Source organism: Lactuca saligna, chromosome 9 (assembly GCF_052625555.1).
Source record: "Lactuca saligna cultivar CGN05327 chromosome 9, ASM5262555v1, whole genome shotgun sequence".
Lineage (NCBI taxonomy): Eukaryota > Viridiplantae > Streptophyta > Magnoliopsida > Asterales > Asteraceae > Lactuca > Lactuca saligna.
Genome location: NC_136425.1, coordinates 183,613,423 through 183,627,365, shown reverse-complemented (window position 1 = coordinate 183,627,365; position 13,943 = coordinate 183,613,423). Strand labels below are relative to the sequence as shown.

General features: G+C 29.2%; 1 protein-coding gene across 2 annotated transcripts; it reads right to left on the bottom strand.

Annotated features, from left to right (window-relative positions):
* Window positions 1-2,087: 2,087 nt before the first annotated feature.
* On the bottom strand, window positions 2,088-12,959 carry LOC145018366 (putative sphingolipid transporter spinster homolog 2). Of its 2 annotated transcripts, XM_078976264.1 has the most exons (16): window positions 12,896-12,959; window positions 12,425-12,555; window positions 12,187-12,318; window positions 11,997-12,098; window positions 11,790-11,894; window positions 11,612-11,687; window positions 9,624-9,698; window positions 6,064-6,166; window positions 5,907-5,970; window positions 5,736-5,827; window positions 5,579-5,655; window positions 5,314-5,427; window positions 3,558-3,677; window positions 2,615-2,743; window positions 2,464-2,542; window positions 2,088-2,383 (listed from the first exon to the last, which is right to left on the bottom strand). In XM_078976264.1, exons 2-16 carry the CDS (start codon window positions 12,481-12,483, stop codon window positions 2,271-2,273), a joined length of 1,440 nt encoding a protein of 479 aa, XP_078832390.1. In that variant the 5' UTR covers window positions 12,484-12,555; window positions 12,896-12,959; the 3' UTR covers window positions 2,088-2,270. The 2 variants fall into 2 exon arrangements, with proteins under 2 accessions (XP_078832390.1, XP_078832391.1); XM_078976265.1 differs by lacking the exon at window positions 9,624-9,698.
* Between the last annotated feature and the right edge of the window lie 984 nt (window positions 12,960-13,943).

Here is a 13,943-nt window from a genome sequence, read left to right as displayed (position 1 = left end):
GGTCAAATAATGAAAACTTTGTTTGACCCTTCACAATTTTATGGCCAATTAGACATCACCCCAAAACCACCCATCTGGTTCTTCTTTATTCAATCCTTTTCTCCTTTCTCTTTTTCATTTCTTCTCACCACCATTAATATACTTTTATATACCCACAACCTATCCTCTATTGAAGAACATCGAAAATATAGATGCGCCGGTGAATACATGATTTTCAAAACAAAATAAAGACTAAGTCCAGTACCTGATCAGAAGAATTTTTTTAGTAATAAATTAATATTAAATAATCATGTAACGTAATGTTTTAAAACAACCACAAAAGTACAATGGTATAATTGCGAATGTTAGCAAGAGATCTTTGCTTTGTGATAACTTTATTAATTGATTCAAAATCCACAAAAAAGAAACTAAAAACATTTCCCAGAAAATTAAGAAAAATTTTTTAACTTCTATTTCCCTTAAGAATGTAATTTTCTGTTGAAAATCACATAAGGCAGTCTTTTTTTGGGCCTAGAGTATGTCTTGTAATAGAAAGGGTACTAATTTCATATATTTACATGTTTGAAATTTTTTTAAAGTAGAATGCTATATTTGATAGAAATTAAAACTGTAAAGTACATTGCTATATTAGGGTAGAGAAAAAATGGAAAAAAAAATCCATTTTATTTAAACATAAAGTATAAACAATAGAAAAAAAACAATATTTTATTTTACTTAAATGGAACATATAGAGCATTACAATTTACCCTTTTATTTAAAGAGAATATATACAAAGCATGAAAAATTACAGTTTTACCCTTTGAGAGGTTACCCTTGTGATTGTTATAAAGTACAACGGTAGGAAAAGATTGTTTTTGAAGCTACATTGCTATATTTATAGTTTATTTTTGTAGAAAAGTATTTCACCAATAAAAGACTGCATAGTAGTTTAAGAAATATGTCAGCAATATGATTTATTTATTAAAATATGATTTTTAGGTGTTTCTAGTACGTATAGTTGAAATACAACATTTCATAACATGAAATGGTTACACGCATTACGTAAAATTACAATTTCAGAATGATTAACAACTAATACTTTACATAAATTCAAACAGGAAGAAGAATCATTAGATGATTACGCATGCACAAACAACTAACAATGGTATAAATCGAAACAGATCATTGTTAGTGTTGATTGATGATGTATTAACCTAATTTTCTTTGATGTATCTTCTGCAGAAATCCTGATTATTGACGATGTGAAAGCAATTTTTTCTGAATTTTAATGAAGGAGTCATGGTTTTCTTATGAAGTTTAAATGAAGAATTAGCTATATAATAGGTAGTTTTAGGTATTTACCATGATAAAATCCCATATTTTATGGCCCAGATTTTATGGGATAAATTAGAAACCGACATATTTAATTGCAATTTTGTATTGGTATAAAAAACATATCGAAAATAAATTAGGATATGGTTATTTTTTTCAAAATTTGAAAAACAATTGATTTACTTGTGAGGTGTTGGACGTTTTTTATGAATAATAGCTTGGAATTATGACATGTGGCAAATCAACATCTTAGAATATGACAAGTGGCATAGTAAGGTTTTGTTTATTACAGAAGGTAGATTATTAAAATAAATAAATAAGTATTAGATTTAAAATAAATGAAAGAAAAAGAGAAAATAAATACGCCAAGATTATTACAGTCATTTGAATATTCAGAGACACTAAATATTCAACGAAACGAGTTCAAAATGACCACCGATCTAAAAAAAACAATTGAAATTTAGATCAAAATTGAAAAAAATAAAAAAATAAAAAATAAAAAATACATATCGTAGAGACCACGATGTAGTCTTGTCATTTCATATGTATATTAAGATTTAGAAAATCTCACAAATGATAATTAACATTTCTCTTTAATGGACGTTATATATAATGACTATTTGCATGCCAATTTTTGTCGAAAAGATCACTAATACAAAAAGAGTTCCAAAAAAAAACCGTTTAAAAGGAATATTTTAAACCCAAAAAAAAATCCTTCATGATATTTGTCTAAATATAATCCCGTTTTAAGATTTGTTGATGAAAGTAGCCGCATTTTATTAGAGCTATAAATATTAATCACTCTTTTAAATATCTTAAATACATATTTCCTTAGTCTATGACCAAGTAGCTTTTCATCTTTATTGGTATAAAAAACAGAGAAAAAACTATAGATATTTTATATATCCGGTATTAGTATATCACGTGTCAACTCCATTAATCTTTTCATCTTTCCTTTTTCATAATAAAGCAGAAGTAATATCTCCATTAGCCACCTCAGATTCAAGCAAATGTGACATATCTGGCTGCTCGCTATCTTCTTCATATCTATCGACACTATGAAGAAAGATACCTGTAAAAAACAAACATACCACATCAAAAGAAAAAGTCGATCTTCATTTCATTTGTACAAAAAGATGAAAATGCTCTTACCTATAAACCATATTCCGGCTGCCAAAAACAATATTGACGTTGAGATCAAAATAGATGTCCTCCAGTTATCAACTTTGTCCTGTGTCACACATAAAATAATCGTTGATTAATTCAAAATGAAGAATAATAAATAAATAGGTAATTTTCAAACCTGTAGGATTCCAAAAAGTGGGGGGGAGGGCACGTCACCAAAGATGTGAATTGACACAGTAGATATTGCCATTGCTAATGGTCGTAAACTTGGTTTAACAGAATTGAGACACACAAGATTCACCGGACCCTGTTATTATTTTTTTATTTGTGTTTTTATCAGAATCTAAAGAATATTACTGTGATACATGCATGATACATGATAATATTCCAATGGCTAAACGCAAGAAATTGCAATATATTTTTTTTATTACAACATTGTACTTTTAACTTTTTCTTCTTAAAGCGTTGTATTTTGAAAAATCCACCTAATCAAGGGATTGTGTTTTCAATATCTTTTTTTCATAATAGAACATTATACTTTGATAAACAACCTTCCAATCTCCTAGATTCTTTGAATGTTAGTTCTAGTATTAGGAGCCATGTTGATTGCTCTGATACCACTTTGCTATCATCTCCCTAAATCAACAAGTGTAATCACGAATTGAATTGAAAAAACAAGAACATATTGATATTCAAATGTTTGTTAATGATTGAAAGTATAAGTCTAGCTGTTCGAGAAGCCAAGGATCTCCTACAAGAGAATAACTCTCAAATAACCGAAACGATAACCCACAACTATCATGCTCCAACTTTGAAAACAAAACTTGTATTACTAAATTACTTAATAACCCTTTAACTCAGGAGCTTATTCTTTAGGCATCTTTCTTGTTTTACCCCTTCATTTATAAGTGAACTGCAACGGTGGCTTAAAAATATAGCAATAAATTTTTTTTTTTTTTTTCTATGGATGATCTTACTATAAATAGTTGTTTTTCAAAGTACAATGTAGCAAAAGGAAGAAATGAAAATGGGATGCTATAAGAAACAAATGAATGAAAGTACATTATTATTACTTGCATTGAACACTAATTCAAATACGTAACAAGTTAATTTCAATTTACCTGACTGGCATCAACAAGAATCTCCCCAATTAAAATGAGAACCAAGAAAACGTATATGTTGCTGAAACAAAAGGCACTAAAGCAAAATATTGCTCCAAAAAATATTGCTATGGAAAGTAACTGCAAAAGGTATATATATATATATATATATATATATATATATATATATATATATATATATATATATATATATCAATCAACCAATATAAACCACAAATTTTCCTTCGTATGTTTCTTGGGTGGGACAAAATTTGTCTTAGTCTCAAAACACAGGACAACATATTTTGTTATGACATGTTATGTACTTGAAATATTATTAACAGTAAATTACATGAATCATCCCTCATACATGTACCAAATGACATGTTTAGCTTATATTTTCAAAAATTAACTTGGATCGTCCCTAATATGTTTAAAAGTTGTGTGCTTCATCCTTAATATCGTTAGTCGTTTATTTTTCCAATAAGTGACCGAAACGTCTAAGGCATTTTAATCTTTTAACTTTAAAAGAAAGACAATAAAAAAAAATAAAAAAATAACCCTAACTCTATTGACTCTCTCATCTCCCACGTTAGACCACATGGTATGTATGGGAAACATCTTTCATTTTTTGAGTGTCACATTACCTTTCACTTAATCTCCTTTCCCTGAAAGCTCACTCTCTTTTCCCTCACCAACAAAGATAGGAAATTGTCACTTTTCACTACCTTTCACTTTTATTTTTATTTTTAAATAAAAATAATTGATTTTTAAGATTTATATTTAAAAAAGTAAATATAATTTTTTTAAATGATTAACAAACACAAAAATTAATTAAACTAAAAATACTTCATCAATTAAAATAAAAAATACATAAAAACAAAGTAAGAATAAAAAAACCTAGAAAACAACCAAGATTTAAGAAAACATAACCTAGATATATATATATATATATATATATATATATATATATATATATATATATATATATATATATATATATATGGGAAAAAAATTTCATAATCTTTTTTTTCTTCTTCAAAACTAGCTCGAAGGCCAGTCCCAAAAGATAATCGATGTCTTCAGTTTTTTCACCCCACCACTATGTTAATGATGGATTCAGATTCAATGGGTTTCAACAATAAAAAATCAAACCCACTTTTTCTTCTTGGTTTCAGTCTAATAGTTTTAATGGTGGAATATAGGTTTTAGTTTCAATTTGTGTGGACTTCAAAAATCAAAACCTAATCGAGTTTTTCTTTACGAACATGTGTTCTTTTATCTTTCTTCCAGTGATTTATGGTTATTGGTCTTTATTAGGGCATTGATATCACTTGATTTCTTGTATGTATTAATCATATCTGGAAAATTTCTTATTTTGTTACTATAGATTTATGAAATGGAGGGAATGTTAGAAATGAAAATGAAATAAAATCTTGCTTTCTTCAAGAACAAGAACTTCAAAAAATGGAAATTGAACGAGTTGGGGTTTGTAACAAGATTTGGTTCCTTGGTTGTGGGGGCGTGTTATGGTTTAAATTAGTTTTTATTTTTTTTTTAAATAATTTTTCTGTAAAAATAAGGGTAAATATGTCAATTTACCATGGTTTAACAACAAAAACTTAACATCATTAACAACATAACCAAATGTACAGCTTTTAAACATACTGGATGGTCCGAGTTAATTTTTAAAAATAATATTGAATGTGCATTTTGACACCTGCACGAGGGACGATTTGTGTAATTTACTCTATTATTAATAAATATAAATATGTACCTTAAAAGCATTGGGGATTGTGGAATTTATGCGATCCAAAATAAGACTTCCTCCTATTGTCCCCACAATTCCACCAACACTTATGATTCCTCCAAATAATAAATCAATATTGTCCTGTAAAATATGAAAAATCCAAATGTGGGAAGCCAATATATATATATATATATATATATATATATATATATATATATATATATATATATATATATATATATATATATATTTCTTGCATACTAATTTTGGTTTCTATATAAAACGTTGTTACCACTTGGTATATGTTATAACCAACTTTTAGGCCCCAATATGAATATACACCAAAGACGAAATTATACACTATGTAACCTATAAATCCATTAAAAATTAGAAGATCAACAAATAATAAATTAAGTGAACAATAGTTGAGATTGAAGAATATTAATCACCTAGAACATTTACAACATATACTTTCTCACTCAAAAGAGCCTTCATATCTTGCCCAAATCTTGATAACTGATTTAATGTATATGAAACATAGCTGAAAAAAATTCCGGTGTAAATAATATAAAATGGGTTTTACAGATGAAACTTTTATACAATATTGTTGTGTGAAAGACCTGTAATCTTTCTTTGAGAACTCTTCATTTAAGAACCATGGGATGATTTTTGCATTTGACATGCCTACATGAACATCGAACTTGTTAAAGTATATTGAAAAAAGGTGTTATCTTAATGTTAATAAAATACTAATTTAATAGAAATTGTTAAATGTACCTTTCATTTGCAAAGGTTTCATTACATAACCCAAAATAGCAAATGGAAGCATTAGAATTGCTTCGCCAAAAAATGCATAGCGCCAACCTAAACCACTTCCAACCTATAAATCAGAAAACATAACCGAATACGTATGACATTCATTGGAATGAGACTGATGTGAATGGAAAAAAAAATAGTCTTATGTCCCAACCAAAAAGATTTGACAAGATAGGACACAACTTGTGTTTGTAAAAAAATATTTTTATGAAAGACTTGAACCTTATATATATATATATATATATATATATATATATATATATGTGTGTGTGTGTGTGTGTGTGTGCATTTTCTAGATTCATGACCCACTTCTTGTGGGACTTCTTGTGGGGGATGGATTTATAAGAATCCTAACAACATGATTGAAGTCTAATGTTAAAATGAATAAAGACAAGTTTATCCGCTCTCTTGACATTTAAACGATTTCACTGGACACTATGGATATAGAAGTATGTACTCCAATTTCTCTGTGCTGAAGAGCTATTAATCAGTTGGTAGAGTACTTTATTGCTACTTCTTCCAATTTTGAAGTCTCTGATCCATATGTAGCCCACCAATCAACTTCATCCATTGTCACGACATCGGCTTGCGTTGTGGCTTTAGAGTAGATTCCTTTTTCATATGAAATTTCGCAAATTATTCTCGTAACATCCTTTCTTCTTTAATTTCTGCAATCCTATGAAACACTTCCATAAGACTGACTACAATCTTTATGTTTTGGTTAGGAGCTTTTCTTTCCATGTCACCGGGTGCCAACTTCTCTAGGTAGTAATTATCATAAAATTTAGGACTTAAAACAATCCCCACACAATAAAGTGGGATCGGCATCTTTTCCATCTAGCCACAACAATATTTCCAACTTGAGGGTAATAACTTGAATATTTATTTCCAACATATTATCTTTGAGTTCACCTAGCATGTTGTCCATTCTTTTATGTTGTCCATTCTTTCATATATTTCTCCCATTTTGGGACCTTCACCATCACAAAACTTAATTAGCAAAATATGGGGTTTTTGTAATAGCCAAAATATTCTCACCATCTTTAGAAAACTCGTAATCCTTAATTGTATCAGTGACCTTTGCCCAACTATTCGAATATTTTCGTTCCCATTTTTTACCCATTCCCGCCAAGAATTGAGGATGATAGTCATGCAAAGGGCCTTCCTATAATTCAATAACATGTCTTCGCAACCTTCAATAACTCCAATATTGAGTTTTCTCTAAAAAAAATGTAAGCCATGGGTGTAGTTAAGAAAATACTTGATAATTTCCTTACCTTACTTATATGTTGAGGTTAGCTAATAAAATTTGATAGCCAAGTCTTTAAAGATCATATTCACAGTGTGCACACAAAAAGGAACCAAAAATATATATGTATACCTTCTTGATTTCCCACCCAACCGTTTTGCAATTAGTTGTGTTGTTTGTTACAACGTGTAACGCATTGCTTGGTCCAATGCTATTAGTGGCTCCAAGAAGAAACTTAGAAATTACAACCCCTTTTTTTTCACCCCGTAGAAGTCTTCCGAGTACATAAACATTACACCATGCAAATTAAGCACAAGAAAATTGATAGAGGGTTGTGTAACATTACACCACCAATTTGATACGATTGAGACTCCTTGTGCATATCATGTGTCTTTAACCGGAGCTCTTTCTCAACATCTTTAACACATTCATCAGATAATAAGGTTCTTGCTTTTACACATGATGGGGGGTTTGTATCCATCTGGTGTATTCTTGATGGCACTAACCATTTCTAGAAATTGCAAGTTAGGTGACATATTGAAAAGGAATTCCATTAGTACACAATCCTCGAATCATCATCAAGTCCATCGTGTTTCTCTCTAATATGCCAAAAGATTCTTCTATGTGTTTCCTAAAGGATAATTTTTTTAGCGAGTACTAAATTCTTCAAACACTTTGAGAGAGCAAAATTTCCTGCTTCTTTTACATTCTTCAAAAGTCTTTCATGCCTTTCTTGATCTCTAATCATGGTTAAGCATCTTCTAATGTCAAAAAGTGCACAATTTTGGTGTAAGAGCTTGTAAACTTCCCTTTACAGTGATTACAAACAATGCAGTTATCGCGGTCAAAATTCAAATAACGATCACCGGCTACTATTTGAAATCGTGGTGATCAATGTCATCAAAATCACAATCTTGATCGTAAGAAAGTAAGATACTAGGTATGAAAAATGACCCATATCGCATACAAATCGTATTTAGGGTAGGATCGCAGGTATGATCGTAGGATCGGGATCCGATCCGATCCTACCTTCCCTTGACTTTTTTTATGCAAATGAAAAAATGGATTTACAACTTCATATATTTTATCCTTTACCAATTTATCGTTTATCATTTTGTATTGTAAGTTGTAACTAAAGTTTTGAAGTTTTTATAGTTTTTGAACAGAAAACTAAATGTTTGAAAATAATTAGTTAAACTTATGTTTTATTTTGTAGGGTCTTAGGATCCCGATCCTAATCTTTCAAACCCAAAAACGATCGTACCTAGGATCCTGATTTTGACAACTTTAGCGGTGCGGTTGTATATCGTGTTTTTATGTATAATTTATATTATATATTTATATATAATTTATATATTAGAGTACTAATACTAATTATATTATATAGAACCAATATCATTAAAAGTCATAAAAATAAAAATAAAACATAAAGCATAAATACATAATATTCTAATATAGTAATATGGAAATTAGTCATGCATTCTAATTAAAAGAGGAGAATTTGTGTGCTTTCTAATTAGGTTTGCATTTTGATATCTGGGCAATTGGGTTATTTAAACAAAATCAATATATTCGGTTGAGCTAGTTAAAAATAGAAAGAACATAATTATATTTAAATAGCCCATAGATGCATTTTTCTTTGTCAAGTAGCGCAAGATGGACTAAATTGTAAAGGAAGTGATTCGTACACAACAATTTTTCTCCACATACAACAATTGGTGCTTTAAAATGTTGTATTGTACAACTCTGTAAAACATAAATTGTTGTGTGTGGCGAAAATCTGTTGTGTATAGGGGAGGACGCAGGATTCACATGCAGGATTTCACAGTAGGGGTTGCACGAGAAAGTCAGGGGTTGCACGATAGTAGAAAAAGTAAAATTTTTAAAAATTTCGAAAAATTTTCAATTGCGGCCGGAAAAGTTAGGAGTTGCCGGTGCCACCGGTGACCCCACCTAAATCTGCCCCTGGTTGTGTACAAATCACTTCCTAAATTGTAATATCGCCTGTTGCACCACTATTGCATTGACGGAAAGAACAGTGGATCACGATAACAACGCCACCACTATTTGGGAAATCACTGTCATACACCTCTATGAAACATTATAGTACCACTATTTCGTAAGAGACACAGTCCGCGATTTCCCGCCGAGAATGAAATCTCAGCTGGAACGTGAAAAAAGGACGTCCTGAACACCGAATTAGAGGCGTTTGGGACGAATTAGGTAACTATGCTAGAAAGCTTGTTTTATCTTATCTTATATGGTGGCATACCAATCCACCATAGACATCACCAATAGCAACTCCAGCAGGTACGCTAATATGGAATATTCCCAGCCACAAGGTTCTCTATAAAACAAAATGGATGTAAGTTTGGTTGTTGCAACTATAAATTAAAATAATAATAATAATAATAATAATACTCAGTCCCAAAATTATTATCCACAGACAAGAAACAGATTAACGAAACATTAATTACAACTAACTTTATGCAATAAAATAACAGTTTTGTTTTTACTTTGCATTTAATGTTCTATTAACTGTTTAGTTGGTTAAGTACTAATGAGAGAATATTTTGATAAAAATATTATTTATTTTTAGAAATGAAGTATTATTTTGAAACAAACAAAAAATGAAAAACGAACTATAATTTTGGGACGGAGGGAGTAATAAGTTAATGTCTTTGGGAAATTTTTTAATAAACTCCTAAATTTTATTTTTTCAATAGAAAAGTCCCGACTTTTAAACTTTTTGACATGTTCAGCATGTCATGAAACTAGATTGTTAATTTTTCCAAAATAATGACACTTTTCTGCAGATTTCGTCAATATTTGTATATAATGTATAAACGTATTTTTTTACGTATTTATATCTATTTTTACGTGTGTGTGTCTATATATATATATATATATATATATATATATATATATATATATATATATATGTATGTATGTATGTATGTATTTTTACGTATATTAAATGTATAACCCTATCTATATCTATTTTTAACCATTTTACATATTTTTATGTACTTTTGCATGCTATTTTTTTTGTATTATATATTTATATGCATTTTTACATATTTATGTATTTTTTTAAGTTTTTTATATAGATGTTTATGTATTTTAAATGTATAAACATATTTTTTACGTATTTATATATATTTTTAAGTATTTTACATAGTTTTTTTATGTAGGAAAACAATCTAGACATACTCTAAGAAACTGTACGAATCGGATGAAACGGTGAAGATGACTTGAGGTAGAAAAATACATAAATATGTAAAAAAAATGTAGTTATACATTTAAAATACATAAAAATACAAAAACATCTATATAAAAAACTTAAAAATATATATATAAATACATATAAATACGTAATACATAAATAAAACATACTATAGAAATACATAAAAATATGTAAAATACTTAAAAATACTTATAAATATGTAAAAAAATGCATTTATTCATATAATATACATAAAAATACATAAACATCAATATAAAAATCTTAAAAAATACATAAATACGTAATACATAAAAAAAATAACACAAAAAAATAAATAAAAAATATGTAACACCCTTAAAAATACATATAAATACGTAAAAGTATGTTTAAAATTTTAAAATACATAAAAAATGTAACCAATTATATAAAAAAGTGTTAAAAAATTCCTTAAATACGTATATATATATATATATATATATATATATATGTATATATATATATATATATATATAAGTCCGTAATACATAAAAAATAACACATAAAAATACATAAAAAAATATGTGTAATACTTAAAAAATACATATATAAATATGTAAAAAAATACGTTTATACATTTAAAATACATATATAAGTAAAAAATACGTTTATATATTTAAAATACATAAAAATACGTAAACATATATATACAAAAACTAAAAAAGTACAAAAATACGTAAAAGTAGATATAAATATGTAAAAAATATGTTTATATATTATATATAAGTTTTGACGAAATTTGATCATTATTTTTGGAAAAATTAAGGATTTCGTCTCATTACCTGCTGAACAAGTCAAAAATGGCTCAAGTGAATAAACTAGTCGGTTTCTTGGGCTTTTTTAATCAAAAAAGTTAAAAAGTCGAGATTTTTCTATTTTTAAAATTTAGGATTTTATTAAAAACTTTTCCTAAAAGTGTGAAACTTTTCTGGAGATTTCCCTAAATTAGAAACACAAAACATATAAATGTGTGGGAATTAGCAAGTAACAAAGAGAACCTGAGATACTGGAGCATTCTCAACAATCAATGGAGCTGCAAGACCTATATAAGAGGCTTCACCAACACCAACTAACCTGAAAACAACAATATTTCAGTTACACCAAAAAAAAAAAAAAAAAAAAAAATCAAATTTATGAAGGTTGATGGTGTTTGAAAGGGTAAAATGGTAAACTTACATTCGACAGATAGTGATCGACCAAAAATCAACCGAAAACCCACAACCAATTGTAGCAAGTGTCCACACCGACAATCCAACTCCAATAAGTCTAAAAGGATTAATGCTGTGCTCATATACACAAAATAAATAAATAAAAATTAGAAAAAATAAAATAAAAATCAATCATGTGACACATTAGCTAATGATTCAGAAACACAGAAACTACCTTTTGGCTAAGGATGCAAATATTGGAGATGCAATAAGAAGTCCAACCATGAAAGCAGAAGCTAGAATACCATCTTTAAAATTGCTTAGATCGAAATCACCCCTTTTGACAAAAAAAAAAAAAAAAAAAAAAAAAAAAAAAGTATAAAGAACATATGACGACTAATGATGTTATAAAGATAACGACTTACTGAATTCCGCTACCATCTGAACACACATTAATCTCTGAACAAGTTCTAGGGCTCCCATTTACACCATTAGTGGAAATTGCTCCTCGATCTATATAATTTATCATGTTGATCGCACAGAAAAACACAAGCAACCTGTGCATTGTGTGAATTCCCACGTTAGTTAGCTGGATTTTGTTTTTTTATCTAATCAAGAAGTGAAAAGGGGAAAAGAGATGAAACATGATGAATGTACGTGTACCTTTTGGGAGTGAACCAAGAAGGAGCAGACTCAGGTAATGGAGTTGGATCTATTGCCATTTTTTCCTTCGTCTCTGTATCAGTGTGAGACAAGGGCTTGAAATTTCTTGATCTTCAAGTCCCGTGTTAAACCTTCATTCATGTACGATAATTTTTTTATAAGTTCATAGATACAGTAATAATGGAAAATGTAAGTTTTTCGTCTGATTCTATGTATGATTCCTTCTCCACATCACATCTATATCCAAAACCTAAAGATAATTTCTGCGAAACCCTTTTTTCCCACCATAGAAATCCCGAATAAAAGTCTTCGTTTCGGTAATTAAGGTAGAGACCCGAAATTAATAATCATCAATCCGACTTGAGGAAACACACGTTGATGAATTTAATACAAAAGAAAAACTGGAAATTTGGCGGCTGCTAAAGCAAGTACTTGGATTTGCCTGAAGAAAAAAAGCTCGACTGAACTTACAGGAAGGCTGTGACGGCCGACCGAGACGGTGATAGGTGGCGGGAGACTTCGAATCTGATCAATGTATTTTGAATATGCGGCATGTATGTGTGTAACAGCTTTTTATAGGTAAGGGTAAATTACAAGAATGGTCCATATGGTTTGGCTAATATGTACGCGTGGTCCTTAAATGTTTTTGTAACTCGGAACATCCATGGTCTTGGTCCCTAAATGACTTAAAATGACAATACTACCCTTCATATATTTTTATGTGTTTATTAAGAAAAAATATTTAATAATATGTATGGATCTAATCCATTCCCTTATCGTTTCCTTCGTTGCCCCTAACCAATCACATTCACTTCACTGCACTTTCTCACAATTACAATAGAGGTAAGATTTTTATGGTGTTTTACCATTCAAACCGATAAGAGAAATAAAAATGTTGTGTGATGATTGTTTAGTAGTGTAACGGTAGTCTGGTGGTGTGGTGGCGGGAACGATGGTGCCATTGTTCGTATTTTTAGGCTTTCCTTGAACTTTAAGGTTCGACTTGACAAACATAAACTATTTTATTTTTTAAGTTTATTGCAATTAGTGTTTTGTAATATCATAAAAGTAGTTTATTGTATCTTATATGCTATCATTTTAATAAGTTACTTGAGATAACTAGTTTATAGGTTGTTCATTATAAACACGTGTATGAGATGCCACCTCATCACAACACATTCCACCAATACTATTCTGCCGCCTGAGGCGGCGTTCACACATGGAATCCTTCGTCAAGAGAGACACGGAGAGAGAAAGAGAGGAGGAAGAGGAAAAATAGAGAATTCCTTCCCTCTCATCATTTGTAGTCTTCACCACCCATATATGATAGCCTAAAGGCTAGTTTTTCAGTTAATGTGTCAAACACAATATAAATAATATTTTATAATTTTCTTCACTCGTATAAACCTCATTCAGGTTAATTAATATAGGTCAAGATTCCATACTTATGGTGGTAAGATATTATTAAATTAAAGATCCAATTTATTTATATTGTAAATAAATATTAATCTGAATTACC